At 41.1% G+C, this 17273-nt stretch overlaps 1 protein-coding gene across 3 annotated transcripts in view; it reads left to right on the forward strand.

The window, feature by feature from the left end:
* The window catches only part of doc2b (double C2-like domains, beta), a 256275-nt gene that overhangs the window by 42601 nt on the left and 196401 nt on the right, over positions 1-17273 (forward strand). For all 3 annotated transcript variants that reach the window (XM_079608666.1, XM_079608667.1, XM_079608668.1), the window contains exon 6: positions 11089-11251. In XM_079608666.1, coding sequence (XP_079464792.1) covers positions 11089-11251 — 163 coding nt within the window. The remainder of the gene's footprint in view (positions 1-11088; positions 11252-17273) is intronic.

Below are 17273 nucleotides of genomic sequence, written 5' to 3' on the forward strand. Positions count from 1 at the left end.
TAACACCTACACATTTCCCAAATGCTCTATTCACTGCTTTTCCCCCCAATTCAGGGAATTAGAACTGCAGTTCACCCAATGATTTGTCTTAATGTGATGGTTTAGGTGACAGAGATGCATTAGATACAGGTGGTGCTTGTTGAATGCTTGTTCGTCGTCATTTTTGAGACTTGAGCTTCAATTTAAATCTGGAGTAGCGATGCTCGATACTGCACTTGTGTACTCATAGTAAAACGCTCTGGTACAACAACCAAAACCATACAGCGCTTACCGTACAGGTGCTTGTGACAAATAAACAGACAACAGAGCAAACGGAGAGCAGAAAGGATATTTCAGAGAAGGATGTCTATGAAGTAAATGTATCAAACTAAAATAATGTTAAACAAATTAAAAATGTACGCCTATATAGCCTAGTGGCACAGATGCGCGGGCTTGCAGAGCATAACACTAAATCGGGTATGTAGCCTAAGTGAAAACTTGCACTGTTATATGATTTATGTATAACGAGTGGTTCCCTGCATTATTACAGGACAAGAAGTTTACTGTGCGCAAACATCCGTCAGCAAACTCCTGACGAATTCACACAAAGTTCTCAACGTGCCCGTCTTTGCGAGTATCCCATTAAACACAGTTGGTCTTAAGTGAACGTAAACAGTCGAGAAATAAAACGCATGTGCAACAGTATATTTGAACTGTGCATTCGGTCTTAAAGGGACAGCAGCTTAATAAACCTGCTAAAGTAATCTCCCACTGCTCTTGACTGAATGTCTATTAATCTATATTTAATTTATACAGTGAAGACTATGAAGTTATTTTGCATTTGATTACTTTATTCAAATTATGTGCCTGAAAACTACTGTAGGAAGTACCTGAAAACCTGAAAAGCACTGTTTGTTTAATTTGTATCTTTGTTCTAGTGTATTTATTTGTGCTATTTTTAATTGGATTATTTGTTCTTATTTTCTTACTGACTGTTTACTTGTCTTGAATAATATTTTCAATTTACATCAATTGGGCTAATCGTTTTTGCTGTAGGATCACATTTGTAATAGAGAATTATGATATTTCACTGGTATCTAAATGTTTGAACCACTAACCCAACCAGGCCACTAGAAAAAAAATCCTTAGCATTTGAGCCCTGCTGAATCCGCTCTAAATATACACTGTGCTATTAATTAAAGATAAAATATGGTCGAGCAATAGAATGAACAATGAAAGGAACAGAAGCTTGTATTTTAACTTAAGGTATATTTAAGCATGGAAATGTACCGGTATATATTTTCTAAACCAATCAACGAATATGATTCATATTATTTTGGTTTCTCTGCCTAATATATTTATACATTACAAATGCAGTAAAAATACAATCATCGGTATCTGTGAATATCAAAAATGAAAGAATGTGTATCGGCCCCATTCTAGAAAGTGTTATCGGAAAATATATATAAAAATATTTGTGTCTTAAAGGAACACTCCACCGTTTTTCGAAATTATTCACCGTCTTTCCTACATTTAGATAGGTGGGCAAATGCATTTTTGTCTCAGTGCATGGGACAAAAGATTGACATTGACTTTGACATTGGGACAAAAGATGCTTTCCAACAGGTGTTTTACCATTCGTTGTAAAACTGTGGACCTATTTTTCCAAACGCCTCACACCCGTAAATTCTTCCATTGAGAGCTTGAATAATAGACACTCCAGCCCAGTTGGTGGCGGCGGAGTAATACCGTACCTCACAGCACATCCAATACAAGTCAATGGAGTTGGACAAAATAAAACCTGTTGGAAAGCATCTTTTGCAGCAATTTTTGTGTGAGCATGTCAGTGTACACCCCTGACCACTCGGTGAGTTTCAGGTCTTTGTAAACCAAAGTTTAATGCATTTTAGGAATGATTATTCCTGTGCACCTATGCAGCCAGTGTGGAGGTGGGGGGGAAAGCGAAAGAAAACGAAAATTCTCGGGACAGCAGCATCTGTCCAAATTTTAATCTTAACCGTTCTATTTCATCAGAAACGATCTGAAAACAGGGCTTTAAGTGTAAAATATCGAACTTGTCCTTTAAACACTCACTGCATCTGCCATTTGGCTGTTGTAACAGATAGTCTCGTCACAAGTTTTCAAAATTGGTTGAGCAAATGTTGGGCTGGTTGGAAAAAAGAACCAAAGCTATGTTTAATTCTTCCACAGAGTCACGGAATTCCACCTTTTTGTGGAAATCAATGTACTAATGGTTTGCTTTATATATGTATATAATTTATATTTTTTTATTATAAAAAACACACACACACACACCCCCCCCACACACACACATGACAGACACAAATGGCAGCGGGATTGTGGAGTGACCCAGTTGTCTCTGCACATTAGGTTGCACTTGACTCCTCTTGTAGATCCTTTTTTATTGTCATTTGGAAGGTAAAATCTTTCTTATTAAAGTCTGGCAAATGTGAAATCTGGTGCATTTACATTCCCCATGATCTTTTATTGCGTATGTTAATGCATAATGTACTTTGATAGTGTTTCATTTCACTGTCAATGAAGGTTTTTAGCTTATAAAAGTGGAACGGATGTAGGAGAATAGGACCACATAGTATTAAAGGAAAGATAATGATTTTGTTAGTCAGTACAAATAATAATCTAATTCTCCTTAATTTTGCCATTTCAAAAAAACACATTTTATTTTCAGTGTTTATGTTGTGTTATTGCCAGTGTTGGGTGTAATGCATTACTAAGTACGGTAATTAATTACTTCTTACTTGAAAAAGTAAAGTAATGGATTACTGTTTCTGTAATTTAAATAGTTTAAAATAGTTTTTAGACTATAGAACAATTCTATATAAAACAATAGTGTTAAAATGTATGTTTTTAATGTCACCTTATAGCTTTAAATACTTTGGTCAGTTCAATACTAATTTATGCAATTTAATATTTATTTGAATGAATTTAAAGAGCAGTTTCATTTTTATCCTTGTATTGTTCAACTGGTCAAGGTTGAAATGGGGTTTAAATGGTAATAAGTAATGCAATAGTTTTTAGAGGGAGGAATTGGTACTGCAATCTAGTTACACTGTTGAAGGTGTAATTAGTAGCTGTTATGTCTGAAAATGTTCAGTAATGTGTCCTGTTGGACTCAGTTATGTTATGCACTGTGAGTGACATGGTTAATGTGCCTTTAAGGCTTATTGCATTGATTTACGGAAAAGGTCGGAGAATGTGGGTTTTTGCGGCAGTTAAGTAAACGAGATATGAACGAAGCTACACGGTGTGATTATTGAGTCCTACACAAACACAACATTTGGCGAACGAGGATGTCTGAACTGGTCTTACCACCACCGCCACCTTTCCTACCTGTTCCCGGTGATCCAGCTGTCCCCTGGGATCGCTGGCTGACGTCGTTTGAGGATTATTTGCTTGCTTTGGGACACTCGGACCTAGCTGAGGCGAGGAAGTGCGCGCTCCTGCGCCATTGTCTCGGGCAGGAGGGTCAGCGAATATTTGCCACGCTCACCTTATCGGATGATAAGTACGTCACAGCGACGACCGCCTTGAAGGCTCACTTCAGCTCCGGAAGAAGCAGGTGGATGCACCGTTTTGAGTTTCGTCAGTGGACCCAAAAGCCGGGTGAGACCGTCGCACAATATATATCAGCATTACGTGAGCTGGCTAGATTTTGTGAGTTCGGGACTTTGGAGGATGGACTTATAGTTGACCAGTTAATAGAGAAAACGTCATGTAACCAACTGAGGGAGAGACTTTTACTAGAGCCAGACTCCACGACACTAGCGGACGCTTTAGTAATTGGAAAGCAGTTGGAAACGGCCCTAATGGAGGCGCGCAAGTTCGGCCGCGCTGTGCATGAGCCGGTGACGTCATCACCACCGTTAGTTCAGCACACAGAGGTGGCTGACAGGGTGAGTGACAGTTTTGACGTACAGAGAGTGGACAGGGGGCACAAGAGCTGTAGCAACTGTGGCTCCCCTAGACATGCAACCAGAGATCAATCATGCCCTGCCCAGGGAAAACGTTGTCGTAACTGCAACAAGTTGAACCATTTTGCACGCTGCTGTCGCTCCTCTCCTGTTTTCCATGATACTGCTGCTGTCCCCATAAACACTGTACAGACCTCACAGCCTTCGTTCAAGCTCTGCACATGCCGTGTGGGCACAGCTCTCATTCCACTCCTCGTGGACACAGGGGCTAAAGTGTCAATCCTGAACAAATGCACATATGACCGCTTCTTCAGTCGCGTGCCTCTGGAAGCAGCGGCTAAACCCCTGTTAGGCTATGGCCATTTCCCCATCTCTACTCTGGGTGTGGCCTGCCTCCCCGTCAGATATGACCAACAATGTGCACCTGCCACCAAGTTTTGTATCACCCGGAAGGGAGCTAACATTATGGGCCTAGACTTGTTCATTGCCCTGGGTTTTACTGTGAGGGATGCTAGGGGCCTGCATGTCCTGCAGGTCGCCGCCTCCTGGCCTGACCGCTACCCACAACTGTTCAATGGGCTGGGCCGCATGACTGGATTTGTACACCAGCCTACTGTTGACCTGTCAGTCCACCCTGTAATCCAGCCCCTACGGCGCATTCCCCTGGCTCTCCGGGATGCGGTGGAGGCCGAGCTGCATCGCCTGGTGGAGGCGGATGTCATAGAGCCCGTCGACGCCTCGCCGTGGGTGTCTAACCTGGTGATAGCCAAGAAAAGGGGGGGGCGGACTGCGACTCTGTGTCGACCTCACAGATGTGAACAAAGCCATCATCCCTGATAAGTACCCCCTGCCTACGGCTGAGGAGCTCACTAGCCATTTCCACGGCTCCAATATTTTCAGTAAGATGGACTTACGTAACGGCTACCTGCAGGTCCCTCTGGCTCCGGCCAGCATGGACCTTACAGCGTTTGTCACGCACGTGGGGGTTTTCAGATTTAAACGCATGGCATTTGGACTTTCATCAGCCCCGAGCTGTTTTCAGAAGATAATGTCACTCATATTGGCTGGTATCCAGGGTGTCTCCATCTACCTAGATGACGTGGTGGTGCATGCGCCCTCCACCGCACTGCATGACGATCGCCTGGAGCAGGTCTTTCAGCGTTTCGAACAGCATGGGATCACACTGAACTCTGAGAAATGCATGTTCGGGGTTGAGGAGGTCGAATTCCTGGGCTTCCGACTCTCAAAGGAAGGCATCGCCCCGATTATGTCCCACACTGAGGCCATTCTGTCCCTGCCGGACCCGCAATCGCCATCCCAGCTGTCTTCCTTCCTGGGGATGGCCGCCTATTACCTTAGATTCATGCCACACTACTCTGACTCAACGGCCCCCCTGCGCCGGCTGCTCAGGAAGGATATTAAGTGGGACTGGACCCCAGCCTGCCACGAAGCCGTGTGCATCATCAAACGGCAGCTCACGTCCCCTCCCACATTGACCCATTTCAGTCTGACTGCGCCCACCATGGTCACCTGCGACGCCTCCGGGGTGGCGCTAGGCGCTGTGCTCTCCCAGACTCAAGAGGGGGTGGAACGCCCTGTGGCTTTCGCCTCTCGGGCACTTACTCCAGCAGAGCAGAAGTATTCGGTGGGGGAGAGGGAAGCCCTGGCCTACCTGTGGGCGTGCGAACGCTGGCATGTTTACCTATATGGGAGGCCTTTTACCATCCGGACAGACCACCATGCGCTGACGGCACTGCTGGCGACTCAAGGCTCAGGGCACAGGCCCATGAGACTGCTGAGGTGGGCTGACAGGCTTAACCAGTATAACTTCAGTCTGGAGTTTATGCCTGGGCGGGCCAACACGGTGGCCGACCTTTTGTCTAGAGCTGTGTCGGTGACGAAGGAGGCGGGTGGTGTGACATCAGACACAGTGAGCGATGAAGACTGGGTCCACATCCTGCACGGGCCGCTCAGTTCAGTAGTCACTCTGGCGGAGCTACAGCAGGCCTCAGCGGCTGATGAGGTCCTCACAACTCTCCGTATCTACATCCAGGACGGCTGGCCTGCCAAAGTGGATGACAGGCTCCTCCCCTATTACCGCTTCCGCAACGAGCTCTCCTGCTGGGGGGGCGGTGTGTCTGGCCCGTGGCCACCGTGCAGTCATTCCAGAGATTCTCAGGTCCAGAGTGCTACACATGGCACATGAGGGGCACCTGGGGGTGGTCAAGGTGAAGCAGCGCTGCCGTGACACAGTGTGGTGGCCCCACATAGACTCTGATGTTGAGGAGCTGGTACGTAACTGCGCTTGCTGCCTTTTGAGTGGGAAAACTGGTCAGCCTGCCACAGCCCCTCTCACCCCGACCCCTTGGCCATCTTCACCCTGGGAACATATTCAGGTTGACCTCTGTGGAGAACTTCACGGGGCACCGGCTCACGCTCGCTACCTGCTGGTTGTGCACGACCTTCATTCGAAGTGGCCAGAGGTTTTTCAACTGAGCTCCATCACTGCACACTCCATCATCGACCGCTTGGACAACCTGTTTGGGCGCTGGGGCCTCCCCAGTGTCGTCACAACAGATAATGGGCCTCAATTTGTGTCTGCGGAGTTCACAGAGTTTCTCACGGTACGGTCCATCAAGCACATCAAGACGGCAGTGTATCACCCAGAGAGTAATGGGGGGGTGGAAAGACTGAATAAAACTCTCAAAAATGGAATCCGAGCCTGTCTGGAGGAAGGGAAAATCTTCAGCGACGCACTCAACCAAACTCTCCTGACCATCCGGGCATCCAAGCATTCCACCACAGGAGTGTCACCTGCATTGCTCATGATTGGGTGCGAACTAAAGCAACCACTGGACTGCTTGAGAGCTGAGCCGGCTCCTGCACGTGGGAGCCCAGGGCTCCAGAAAGCCAGAGCTCAGGTGAAAGGTTCTCAGGCTCGGATGAAAAAAAGGTTTGATGCCACGCACAGAGTGCAGACCCCCTCACTTTCTCCAGGGGTTTGGGTCAGGGTCAAATACCTCCACCACCAAAATAAGCTGCAGTCATACTGGTCAGAGCCCTTGCGGGTGACTAAGCAGTTGGGGCCGGCCACTTACAGACTGGAGAATGGGACACGTTGGCACTCAAACCGCCTGCACAGAGTCGCAGCACCTGCATCACCTCTGTCCCCAGCAGCGGCTCTAGGTTGGCAGCCTAGGCCAAGAGCTAACCGGGTGGGGGGTAATACACCGGCACCGCCGGACGCAGTTTCACGGCCAGCACGCCCTCAGAGAATGAGAGTTCCGCCCGTCTGCCATGGGGATTATGTAACAGGGTGATAGTGACACTGGGGAATGTGGGCTAAGTGTTATGTTTCAGTTTCCAGGAGGGTGGGGGGAAAAATGTTATGTCTGAAAATGTTCAGTAATGTGTCCTGTTGGACTCAGTTATGTTATGCACTGTGAGTGACATGGTTAATGTGCCTTTAAGGCTTATTGCATTGATTTACGGCAAAGGTCGGAGAATGTGGGTTTTTGCGGCAGTTAAGTAAACGAGATATGAACGAAGCTACACGGTGTGATTATTGAGTCCTACACAAACACAACAGTAGCTTTTAAATAACTGCTTATTTTTAGAGTGGTTCAAGTATCAATGTACAGTAGTCAAAAAAGTAAATCAAAGTTGTTCTAAGACAAGAACAGGTATTGTTCAAAATTCATGTATAATGGTTTTGTTTCGCTTCAAATGTTGACTACTGTATATTTTTTCACCCAGAAACACCCTACACACTGATAGCATAGCAATGTGATTATGCTTATGTAGGCTACTATAAAAACTAGTGGGCTATACACTTTATAAGAGGGCATAAATAGACATTCCAGGCAGTTTTTGTGTCGTTCAAAGTGAATTGTTTTCTAAATTACATGTTATCTCCCACTGATAAAACTCAGTTTTGTGAAAATGACTGTTCACACCATTGTAAGCTTCTTCTTTTTTTCACTGTGAATGAACTGATTGCAGTAGTAGTTTAAAATGTACTTTTTCCTCTTGTTGGCTAGCACAAATTGGTACCTTAGGGAATACAAAACGGTTCTGCACTAAACACAAAACTTTCATCTACGCTCAAAGAATATTTAACATTTATTTTCTTTGCATGATTGTTACACACATCAAAAACTGCCATAGGTGAAGACCAATGCAAACCAAGCAAGGCTATATATTCTTAGATGATTGATTGACCCTGCAAGCTAGATTTACATGATTTCGTCTGGTCAGTGGTTGTGCAAATGGAGTTGTAACTGAGCAGGTACAGCTGGGAGATGGTGTTTGCCAAAGACTCCAGCAGCTGCTGTCAGTCCTGACATTTCAGAGCCTGCTGTCCATCACTTCTTAATCGTCTTCCTGGCTACAACAGGGCCTGGCCTGCCGCACATCAGTCTATCAGTTATATCACTGTGAGAGAGACTTGCACTATAGACTGTATGTGCTCAGAACACCTCTAGAGCATTGCAGTGTTTGTTTCTGAGGGGTCATGTGTTTTGAAAGGACTGTTTGAATTGTCGGTGTGTGTCAACTGATTAAGTGCCACTGCCTTGAAAATGTTGGCCCTGCAGTTACTTCTCTGTTGGGTTCTTTGGTTTGAAATGAACATGAATGAGCATAACCACTTTTCATCCATATGGAGTAGACATTCATTAAAGTACCAAATGGAAATGCCATATAACAAAGATAGTGAAATATATTTCAAATATACTCCACCCACTCCGTCTGCTACTGTTCTGGTTGGTGGTGTTGTGACCGTCCAAAATTCCAGTAGTTGTTAACATTACCTGTATTTAAAACCACAGAAATTAATACATGTAACAATTCATGTTGCAGCGGCATTAAAACAATGCCATGTAGCCTTAACATATTTCTCATATATATATATATAACTGAACATAGCTTAAAGTTTTTCAAGTAATTATTAAAAACAGTAGTCCGTAATAAAATAAAGAACAAAGAAAAATTGCAGTAGAAGAAAAACAATAGAACAAATGAAATGGTGCCTTTAGCAGTTTTTTCAGGGTTCTAAAGGCAGTGTGTTATTTTAATATTATTTCTATATTATTATAGTATTTAAATTGGCTTTGATTTTTATATTATCAGTTTACATTTACTAATTATTAGTGCTTTTTTTATTAATTTGTTATTTTTATTATTTTGTTAAAGATTTAATTTTACATAACATATAATAACATAACAACACAACATAACATATAACAACATAGCATATAACAACATAACATAACAAAACATAAGAGTTCAGCGCTCATGTACCTGCCGAGAACAGCTTGATCTCGGACAGTCCTTCTGGGATTTGCCTCTGGCTCTTACAGTATGTAGATAGATAGTGTTGAAACATGAGGTATAATTAATTTTGGGTATATCAAATGAGCAATCTATGGTCTATTAATAATCTATTACTTGTTACAGAGCAAATCGATTTGGCTAAGGGGAAGGATTAATAATTTCTGCTTTTGTACTTTTGACTGAACTGTTTGCTTGTGTTGTATTTTTATAATGGCTGATATTGTTTATACATTTTTTTTTTCAATATTATTTTATATAAATAACATGCCGTATGTGATATTGAGAAAGGGTTCGTTAGTGATTGTGATTTTGACTTTAGTGAAAATTACATTATTGCGCCTTTTAGATGGCAGCAAAGGCTGTCTTTATGAGTCAGTAGCAAAGATTTTAATATTGAAAGAGACTGAAACAAGGTTGTGAACAAGGACATTATATTAAGGGGATTAAAATAACAAGGACATAAAAAAAAAATAATAAAAAAAAAAAAAAATATATATATATATATATATATATATATATATATATATAGAAATCCTCTTAACTGTTAAAAGAACAAAGACAAAGATATAGTTTTCCTCAGCGGACATTCAAACTGATTTTGTGATTATGATTGACCTGAAGAATATCAGCTTGATGAAAGTAATGCACTCGCTTAAGGCCTGTTCACACCAAGGACGATAACTATAAAGATAACAATAAAGATATAGTTCTAAATAAATTAGGAAACAATAGCAGAGTCCACACCAGAGTTATAACGATTACTGCACAGAGAAACAATATCATTGGAATCACTTTCAGAACGATTTTATCAAACTGATGAAAGGTTAAAATATTGACAGCCAATCAGAATCCATCTTGCTCTAACGAGCTCGAGCATTTAAAGTGACAGACAAGCGCACGCTTAGAATAAACAGAACAATATTGTCCTCTGGTGTGGACACTAATATAGTTATCTTTAAGTTATCGTTCTTGGTGTTAAATGGCCTTTAGTTGATCTCTGTCTCTCATAATACTCTACTCTACATAATACAGTAAGCTTCACTGAAGTGACTGAACGCTCATTCGTTCGGAAAGGAAGTAGTTCTGCACAAAAGGTTTCTTTTAAAGACACTCTTATGTTTCTTATACATTTACTCACTTGTGCCGTCAAACTTTGTATAACCGCAATATCACACTCGTAGCCGTGCGAAATGGCACTATTATTTGGATAATTAGTCAAAAAATAAATCTGTTAAATCTGATTCTGTTGCATAGAACTGAATAAAGAATTTTTCTGTCCAATTTTAGTGTTACTTTCAATAAAAGTGTGGTTATTTTATATTATTGGCTTGTGTTTTTAAATTTAGTATCATTTAAAATAATTTCATTTCATTAAAAAGTCTAATATTAATATAGTTATACGAAAAAAGCTAATTTAAAATAATAAATAAATAAATACATTTTAAGAAGCAGTTTTGGTTTTTGGCCAAGTGCATCCAGAATTTTCGGCTTCAGCTCAGAATTTTCATTTTGGTGCCACCCATATAATATAATATAATATAATATAATATAGGAGGGATAGGAGATTTTTAACCGTATTTTAACATTAAAAACATTACACAGATTTTGAGAGTATGCTGGCTAGCTGGACAGACAGCTGTAATGTTTTGGGTTAATTGTAAGATAAAGTTTAAAAGCAGTGCTCGATTCTCTCCAGATGAGCATTCTGTCATAACTCCATTTCTTTGGCCACGTGAGGTTACTTTGTTCCTTTGAGTACCTGCTCTAAATCACTCCACAATGAGCTGTGCTTAATTTGTTTTCCTTTCCCTGCTCTTCAAAGGTGTGGAAACGTTCTGGAGCCTGGTTCTACAAAGCCCTGCCGAAGCATATTCGTCCCATTAAGGATTCAATTCTAGATAACAGGAAGTCAGTAATAGAAAGAGGAGAGCAGCTGCCAGTGGCCAGGAGTGCACCAATCAGCTACACATGGGCTCAAAGCAAAGGTTAGATGCTAATTATTATATGCTATGCTAAATGGAATGCACAGAGCTTTAAAGACTGAACTTGTACTCAGGCCATAAAAGACTGTTAAAGGATCAAATCCGATCTCTGTCATATCCCATCCCCCCTATTTTTCACATTACTTCTTTGTCTGGTCTTCACTTTCCCTTAAATTAAAGGCAAAGATCTAAACAAAATATTGATTAAATGGCAAAAGGGGAAAAAAGAGGACTTAAAGGAATATACTGTGTCCAATACAAGTTATGCCTAGTTCACACTACAGGATTTTAAGCCCGATTTAAGCCCGGTTTGCAAATCGTTGAGCTCGCCGACAGGTCAGGTTGTTATCGCGTGCAAATCGCGGGGGATTAGCGGCCGATGAACGCTGGCCAATCTGTTAGTATGAAAGAGCCAACAACGCATCAAAGACGCTCGCAGACGCCTCGCGGACGCGTCGCCGAGCCCAGAAAAATATCTGGCATGCTAGATATCTGGAGCTGTCGCACGACTCAACCACATGTGATGCCATGAGCTACAGCCAATCAGAGCAAGACATGGGTTGAGGTCACTGGGAAAATACCGTTTATATACTGTCTATGGGAATTATTTATTTATTTTCCAGAGCAAATCATCGCGCAAACAGTTTGCAGCACTAATTTCTGTCTGACGTCCATATTCAAACAAAAGACTCGCGTGTTGTGTACTTGTGTTCTTCTTCGCTGGGTAGTGGCGCGCGTGCTGTATTGCGTCATTTCCGGTTCGTTTTATCGCGTGATTTCTTCGTGATAAAACGTGTTTTTTTTAGACAAGATAGAATCGTTGGCTGACAGAGTTGTTGTCACCTCGTGTAGTGAGTTACCTCCTGTTGCGGATCAATCACGTTGTGTCGTGTGGTGTGAACAGCTCAACAACTTGAACACTCCTGATTTCACAGAGAGCAAGTCATGTAGTGTGAACTGCACAGTTCAGCCCGACGTTTTAAAATCCTGTAGTGTGCACTTGCCTTTAAACTCATTAACAAAAGCATAATACATACGAGTTAGTCAATCGAATGGTGGAAGCCATGTTGCGCGTCCATCTTGAAAATACATTGGCCAAAGAGGGACGTACCTGGAAATTCAAGCTTCGCCTTTCGCGTTTTTACGCTCAGTGTCACCGTGACGAATGAGAGGGGGAGATTACTCGCGACTGCCGGCAGATTTGAAATAATACGGCCACCGTAGGAGTTAAAACGCCCTCGGAATGGGAGGGGCAGAAAGTAATATTCAGTTGGTAGTCATATACAATTTCACTGCTAGATGGGAGAAATTCCTACACAGTGTAGCTTTAAATCTATCAGTTTTATGAACTTGAAAGAAAAAGAAAGTGCTAAATACTCATAAACGTTAATTTGACTGAACTAATTAGTTTTATTTAAGTTTGTCCTAATCAAACCACTTAATTATTTTGAGCAATAGGGTTAGGGTTTAACCTTTACATGGGTTTAAAATACAAAAACATTAGATCTACTTTGCTATTATGCAGAAGACTTTATTGGATTTTGTCTGTAATTAGGCAATTGTAGCAGGCATCTAAATATACTAGTGAGGCTATGGATCTAAAGGTCAGTTGGCTTATTAATACACCCCTTAGTCATTTCTGCACTTCAGATGGGACAACCCATTCTCTACCAGTGGTGCTATGAATTAGCTCCGCCAATCTTAAGGTGAACCCATTTAACCCTTCTCCAAATAAACATTCACTCTCACATCCATTTCAGGCTGAAACGCTTTATAGCTTCCAGGCACAGTTCTGCTTAACCTTGCAGAAATGCATTTAAGAGAGGATGAAAAGTGAAATATATGTAAAAATAAACTCTCCATGGCATGAATTAAATGGACCCATCTGCAGTGTGTGATAAGCTTACTTTATCAGAAGAATTAGGCAGTTCTACAGCATATGAACCAACGGCCCGCAAGCGCTGTGGCATCTCACAGTAAAGACACACGGAGGACCAATATATCATCATTTTATTACCTATAATAAAGCTTGTGGGCCATCAGAGTTTACAGTCACACGCTTTCTCATGCATTTGATTATCTCTGACATGCAAATAAGATGTTCAGGAACGTTCATCAATTCCACATATGGGGTTTCTTTATAGCTTTACAAAGATGTATCGATGGAATGGTTTATATTGGCAGGAGCACATCTGTTCATATGTCCCTAGACTGTAATTCATATGCAGTTGACGTAAGATTTTTCTTTTCCTTTTTTGTTAAACCAGCCTTAGAGTAACAAATGTGGCTTGGTACCATCCACATGTGCTTGAGAGTGAGAGGTGTATGAGGTGCATTAGTGTCATGGGGTGGACACCTTTTCTGACTGCATCCTTTAAGGATGATTGAATAAATGAGGTCTGAATGGCTTGTGGTGGGACTAACATAGAGTAATGCCATCCATACCATCTGCTGCTATAATGCATGAGTATATCAGAGGCAGTTGCTGAATGAAGCATGATCAAAGTGCAAGTTGATTTAGTAACTTCCCCTTCCTGACCCTTCGATAACAGGTTCCTCTTCTGAGGTTTTTGCTGCATTTTACTGTAGGCTCAACAAAGAATTTTGTTCTTCTCAAGAATCATATTTGGCTATGGTTCTTGAGTTCAGTGGTGGCTCGTCAGGTGAGGCAAGGGAGGCACAGACTACCAAAATTTTGTGGTGAAAATGGTTAATTTTTTCATGTCCCAGAAAAAATTCATGTTTTTTTTCTGTCCCCGAATGAGCAGAATCTGCGAAACTCAGTCCGAGGGGATGGAGAAAGTGAGGGGGAGGCAAATCCAGAGCCAAAAAAAAAAAAAAAAGAGCCAATCACTATTAAGTGGTTCACTTTCAGCAAATAGGAGTGTTGAGAAAAGTAACTTGGCAGAGGAGGCTAGCCTCCGTTGGTATATCAACCAATCCTCGAAGAGATGTAAATTACGTGATATTAGTTTGAACTGCTACCGTTTTTGTTTTTTTCTGGTCGTAGAGAGTTAAACAATGTTCAACTTTAAGTAAAATGCAGCGCTCAACTCTTTCATTGTTGTTTGATCTGCCATCCAATCACAGTAATTGGGTATGTGGGGGAAAAAAAAACTTGCATCACAATAAGTTGTGATCGTCAAAACATTTGGTAACTTATTTTTATTAAGTTTACTGACAACATGTTACAATGTTTAGCTGCATGGTTACAATTACTGGCAGGTTACTGTATTTATTATTGCTTGACATCTTGATTCAATATCGATTCATTTTGATAATTATTAGTTACAGTAGATGCATGTTAAAAAATAAATCACTAATGCTGTAAACATAGAGAGCCCTAGGCTATTTTTATTAAAGGTTAAAAATTACAACGTTATATGAGTTCGAGTTGATCAGTTCACGTGCCGCTTGAACTGAGGCACTACAGAGATCTGTCACGTCACATTTACAAGCGCCAAAACGGTATTTATTGTTTGAATTGCGTAATAAAATTGACAGAATCTGAGAGCTGATAATTTGTTTTATATCAAAAGTAACCTGCTCTGTCTTGTCTGTCGTTCTCAGTGTCCTCTTTGCTTCGCGATTTTTTTTCTGCGTGAGAAAATGGATGTGGCGTGAGAGCGTGTGAAAAGGACCAATTGCGTGAGAGTTGGCAGCCCTGCATTCTGCTTGTATAACAAATGACAACAAAATTGTTTAAAACATGAACCAGACAATTACTTCATATATTGCCAGCATTTTTATATCCAGAAACAAACTATTTGCAAAATCAGATACTAGTAAGACTCATGTGGATATTCTGTATCATATACCAAACTGGGGGAAAAAACAACAACAGAAAAGCGCTGTGCTGCTGAAGCTCTCAACCGCCCGCAGGTGTTTTCAGAAGAGCGCCTGCCGTTTTCAGCTGACTGAAAACCACACGGCCTAAAGGAGAATTTTGAAGACTGCAGTGCTTTACATGCTCGATTTAGTGCTGGCCTTTCTCTTTATGGTAATTACATTGAGCTAGGATTAGACTTTTTAAGCTTCAAAAAGGTCACAAAAGCACCAAAAGTGGTCTGTAAGAATCATGCACTTGATTCTGTAATGCTGGAGGACTCTACATCATTTTTTTTCTGATGTTGTTGCTATTTGCAGAAAGTCAGAGCCATTCTGCAGATTTTGTAGCAGTTGATAGATTAAAAGTTTTGTGATGTGTGATCCTCAATCAATTAGTGTATGATCCCCATTTTTGTCTGTGGATGATGCCTAGTGTTTTAAAATGTTCAGATTTTCAGAGTCATGTGGATTCCAGTTTTCTGAAGTCATAATGCTTTGTGTGAAACTTTGTGTAAAATGTAAGTTGTTATTCTGAAAATCTTTACATCTACCCTACTGCGTTTGTGAGAGAAGCAGTGGACACATCATTATTTTGAGTCAGGCTTTTCTTTCTTTCTCAATGAATCAGCGGATCCAGTGCACAAAACTGGTTAGAAGGATTCGTTCACTAATCTGAATTATGCAGATCTCGAATTCAACTCACTGAGATGTTATAACATCTAATTAGAGGGGAATATCTTCTATGAATCACGCAAACTGTAACATGGATCAGAAACACTAGAAAGTAATAGTGAATGCGTCATATGAACCATTTTATGGTGCGCTTTTTTTTTTTTTACGTGAAGGATTTGGTCCCTGTTGAATGTAATCTCATGAAAAAGAGTGACCAGCACATTCTTGGGAATTTATCCTTATTTCTCAGGTTTTCAATCTAAAATATCTTCCACAGATATGATTTGAAAATGTCCATATAAAATGCTTTACTGCCACTCTTAGGCTTGTGGCGTCAATTTGTGTACCCTGTGTGTAGATCAAATTGATCTGCAGAAGATCCACAGAAGAGAAGGGTTAAATCTGCAGCACATATATGTTGACTATATATTATATATAGGAAAACATTATTTGAAATAATGAAAAAGACAAAAACAAAACCTGAATTTGTGCAGTTATTTCAGGACATTTTATACGCCTTCTGTCTTATTTTGTGTGTGTATTTACTCAGCAAGCTGAGAGTAAATGTTTCTAAGGCTTTTTTGTGAACAAGCGCAATAATGTTGATATAATAATACTAAATCTGTGTTGATCTAGTTGAAATCTGATTAAACGGAGCATGTTTGCTCTAGTCTTTTGAAGCCAGTAGTTGAAAAACTCTGAGTATTACAATCAGAGAGTATTACAAAACATTGCAGAGACAGAGAAAAATGTATTTAAAGAAATGTTACAGGTTTAATAAAAGTCGTCATCTCTGGCTTATTGTAAAGTAAATTCCCTCAATATGATTCTCACTCATCCCTCAGTTTGTAAGAGCAAGGGAAAACATTGGATTGAAATTAAGAAGTGCTTTAACAAAATGCAAGCTTTAGATTTCTGCAGTTAAGCCTCCTGCCGATCCGTCAGCTTTCTGCAGATGCTGTCGATAAAGCTTAACTTGTGTTTAATCTGGAACATCTTTTAATGTTGACAGGTCAAAATCATCACATCTCAACAAATATAACGGAGCGATATAGATGCACTTTCGACTGAATATCTTTCTGTTCCGCTGATGTTTAGACTGGGTACAGTTTCACTCACTCTGATGTGATTGGACATGCAGGTGAAGCTCTTCCCGTCCCAGATGCTCTTGGAGACACGACAGAAAGAAGAATGATGATTATCTAAACGTTCTGCTCAGCTGCTTTCAGATTTATACAGTGATTTCATTAATTAAGCTTCTGCTTGGTAAAGTTGTTTTACAGGATTCAAAGTCATCCATTTTATGGTGTGTTCACACTTGGCTTGTTTGGTTTGATTAAAACGAACCCTGAAGTGATTGCTCTGTTAATGTGAACGATGCCATCTGAACCCTGGTGTGCAGCAAACAAGTGAACCGAGACCCCTGAAAAGACGAGTTCGCTCCGCTTCCAAACAAACTGTGATGTGGTTCGAAGGAAATATGAACACAACACGGACCAAAAACAGGACATGATGTCACAAGATG

This window comes from Phoxinus phoxinus, assembly GCF_949152265.1.
Source record: "Phoxinus phoxinus genome assembly, chromosome: 3".
NCBI lineage: Eukaryota > Metazoa > Chordata > Actinopteri > Cypriniformes > Leuciscidae > Phoxinus > Phoxinus phoxinus.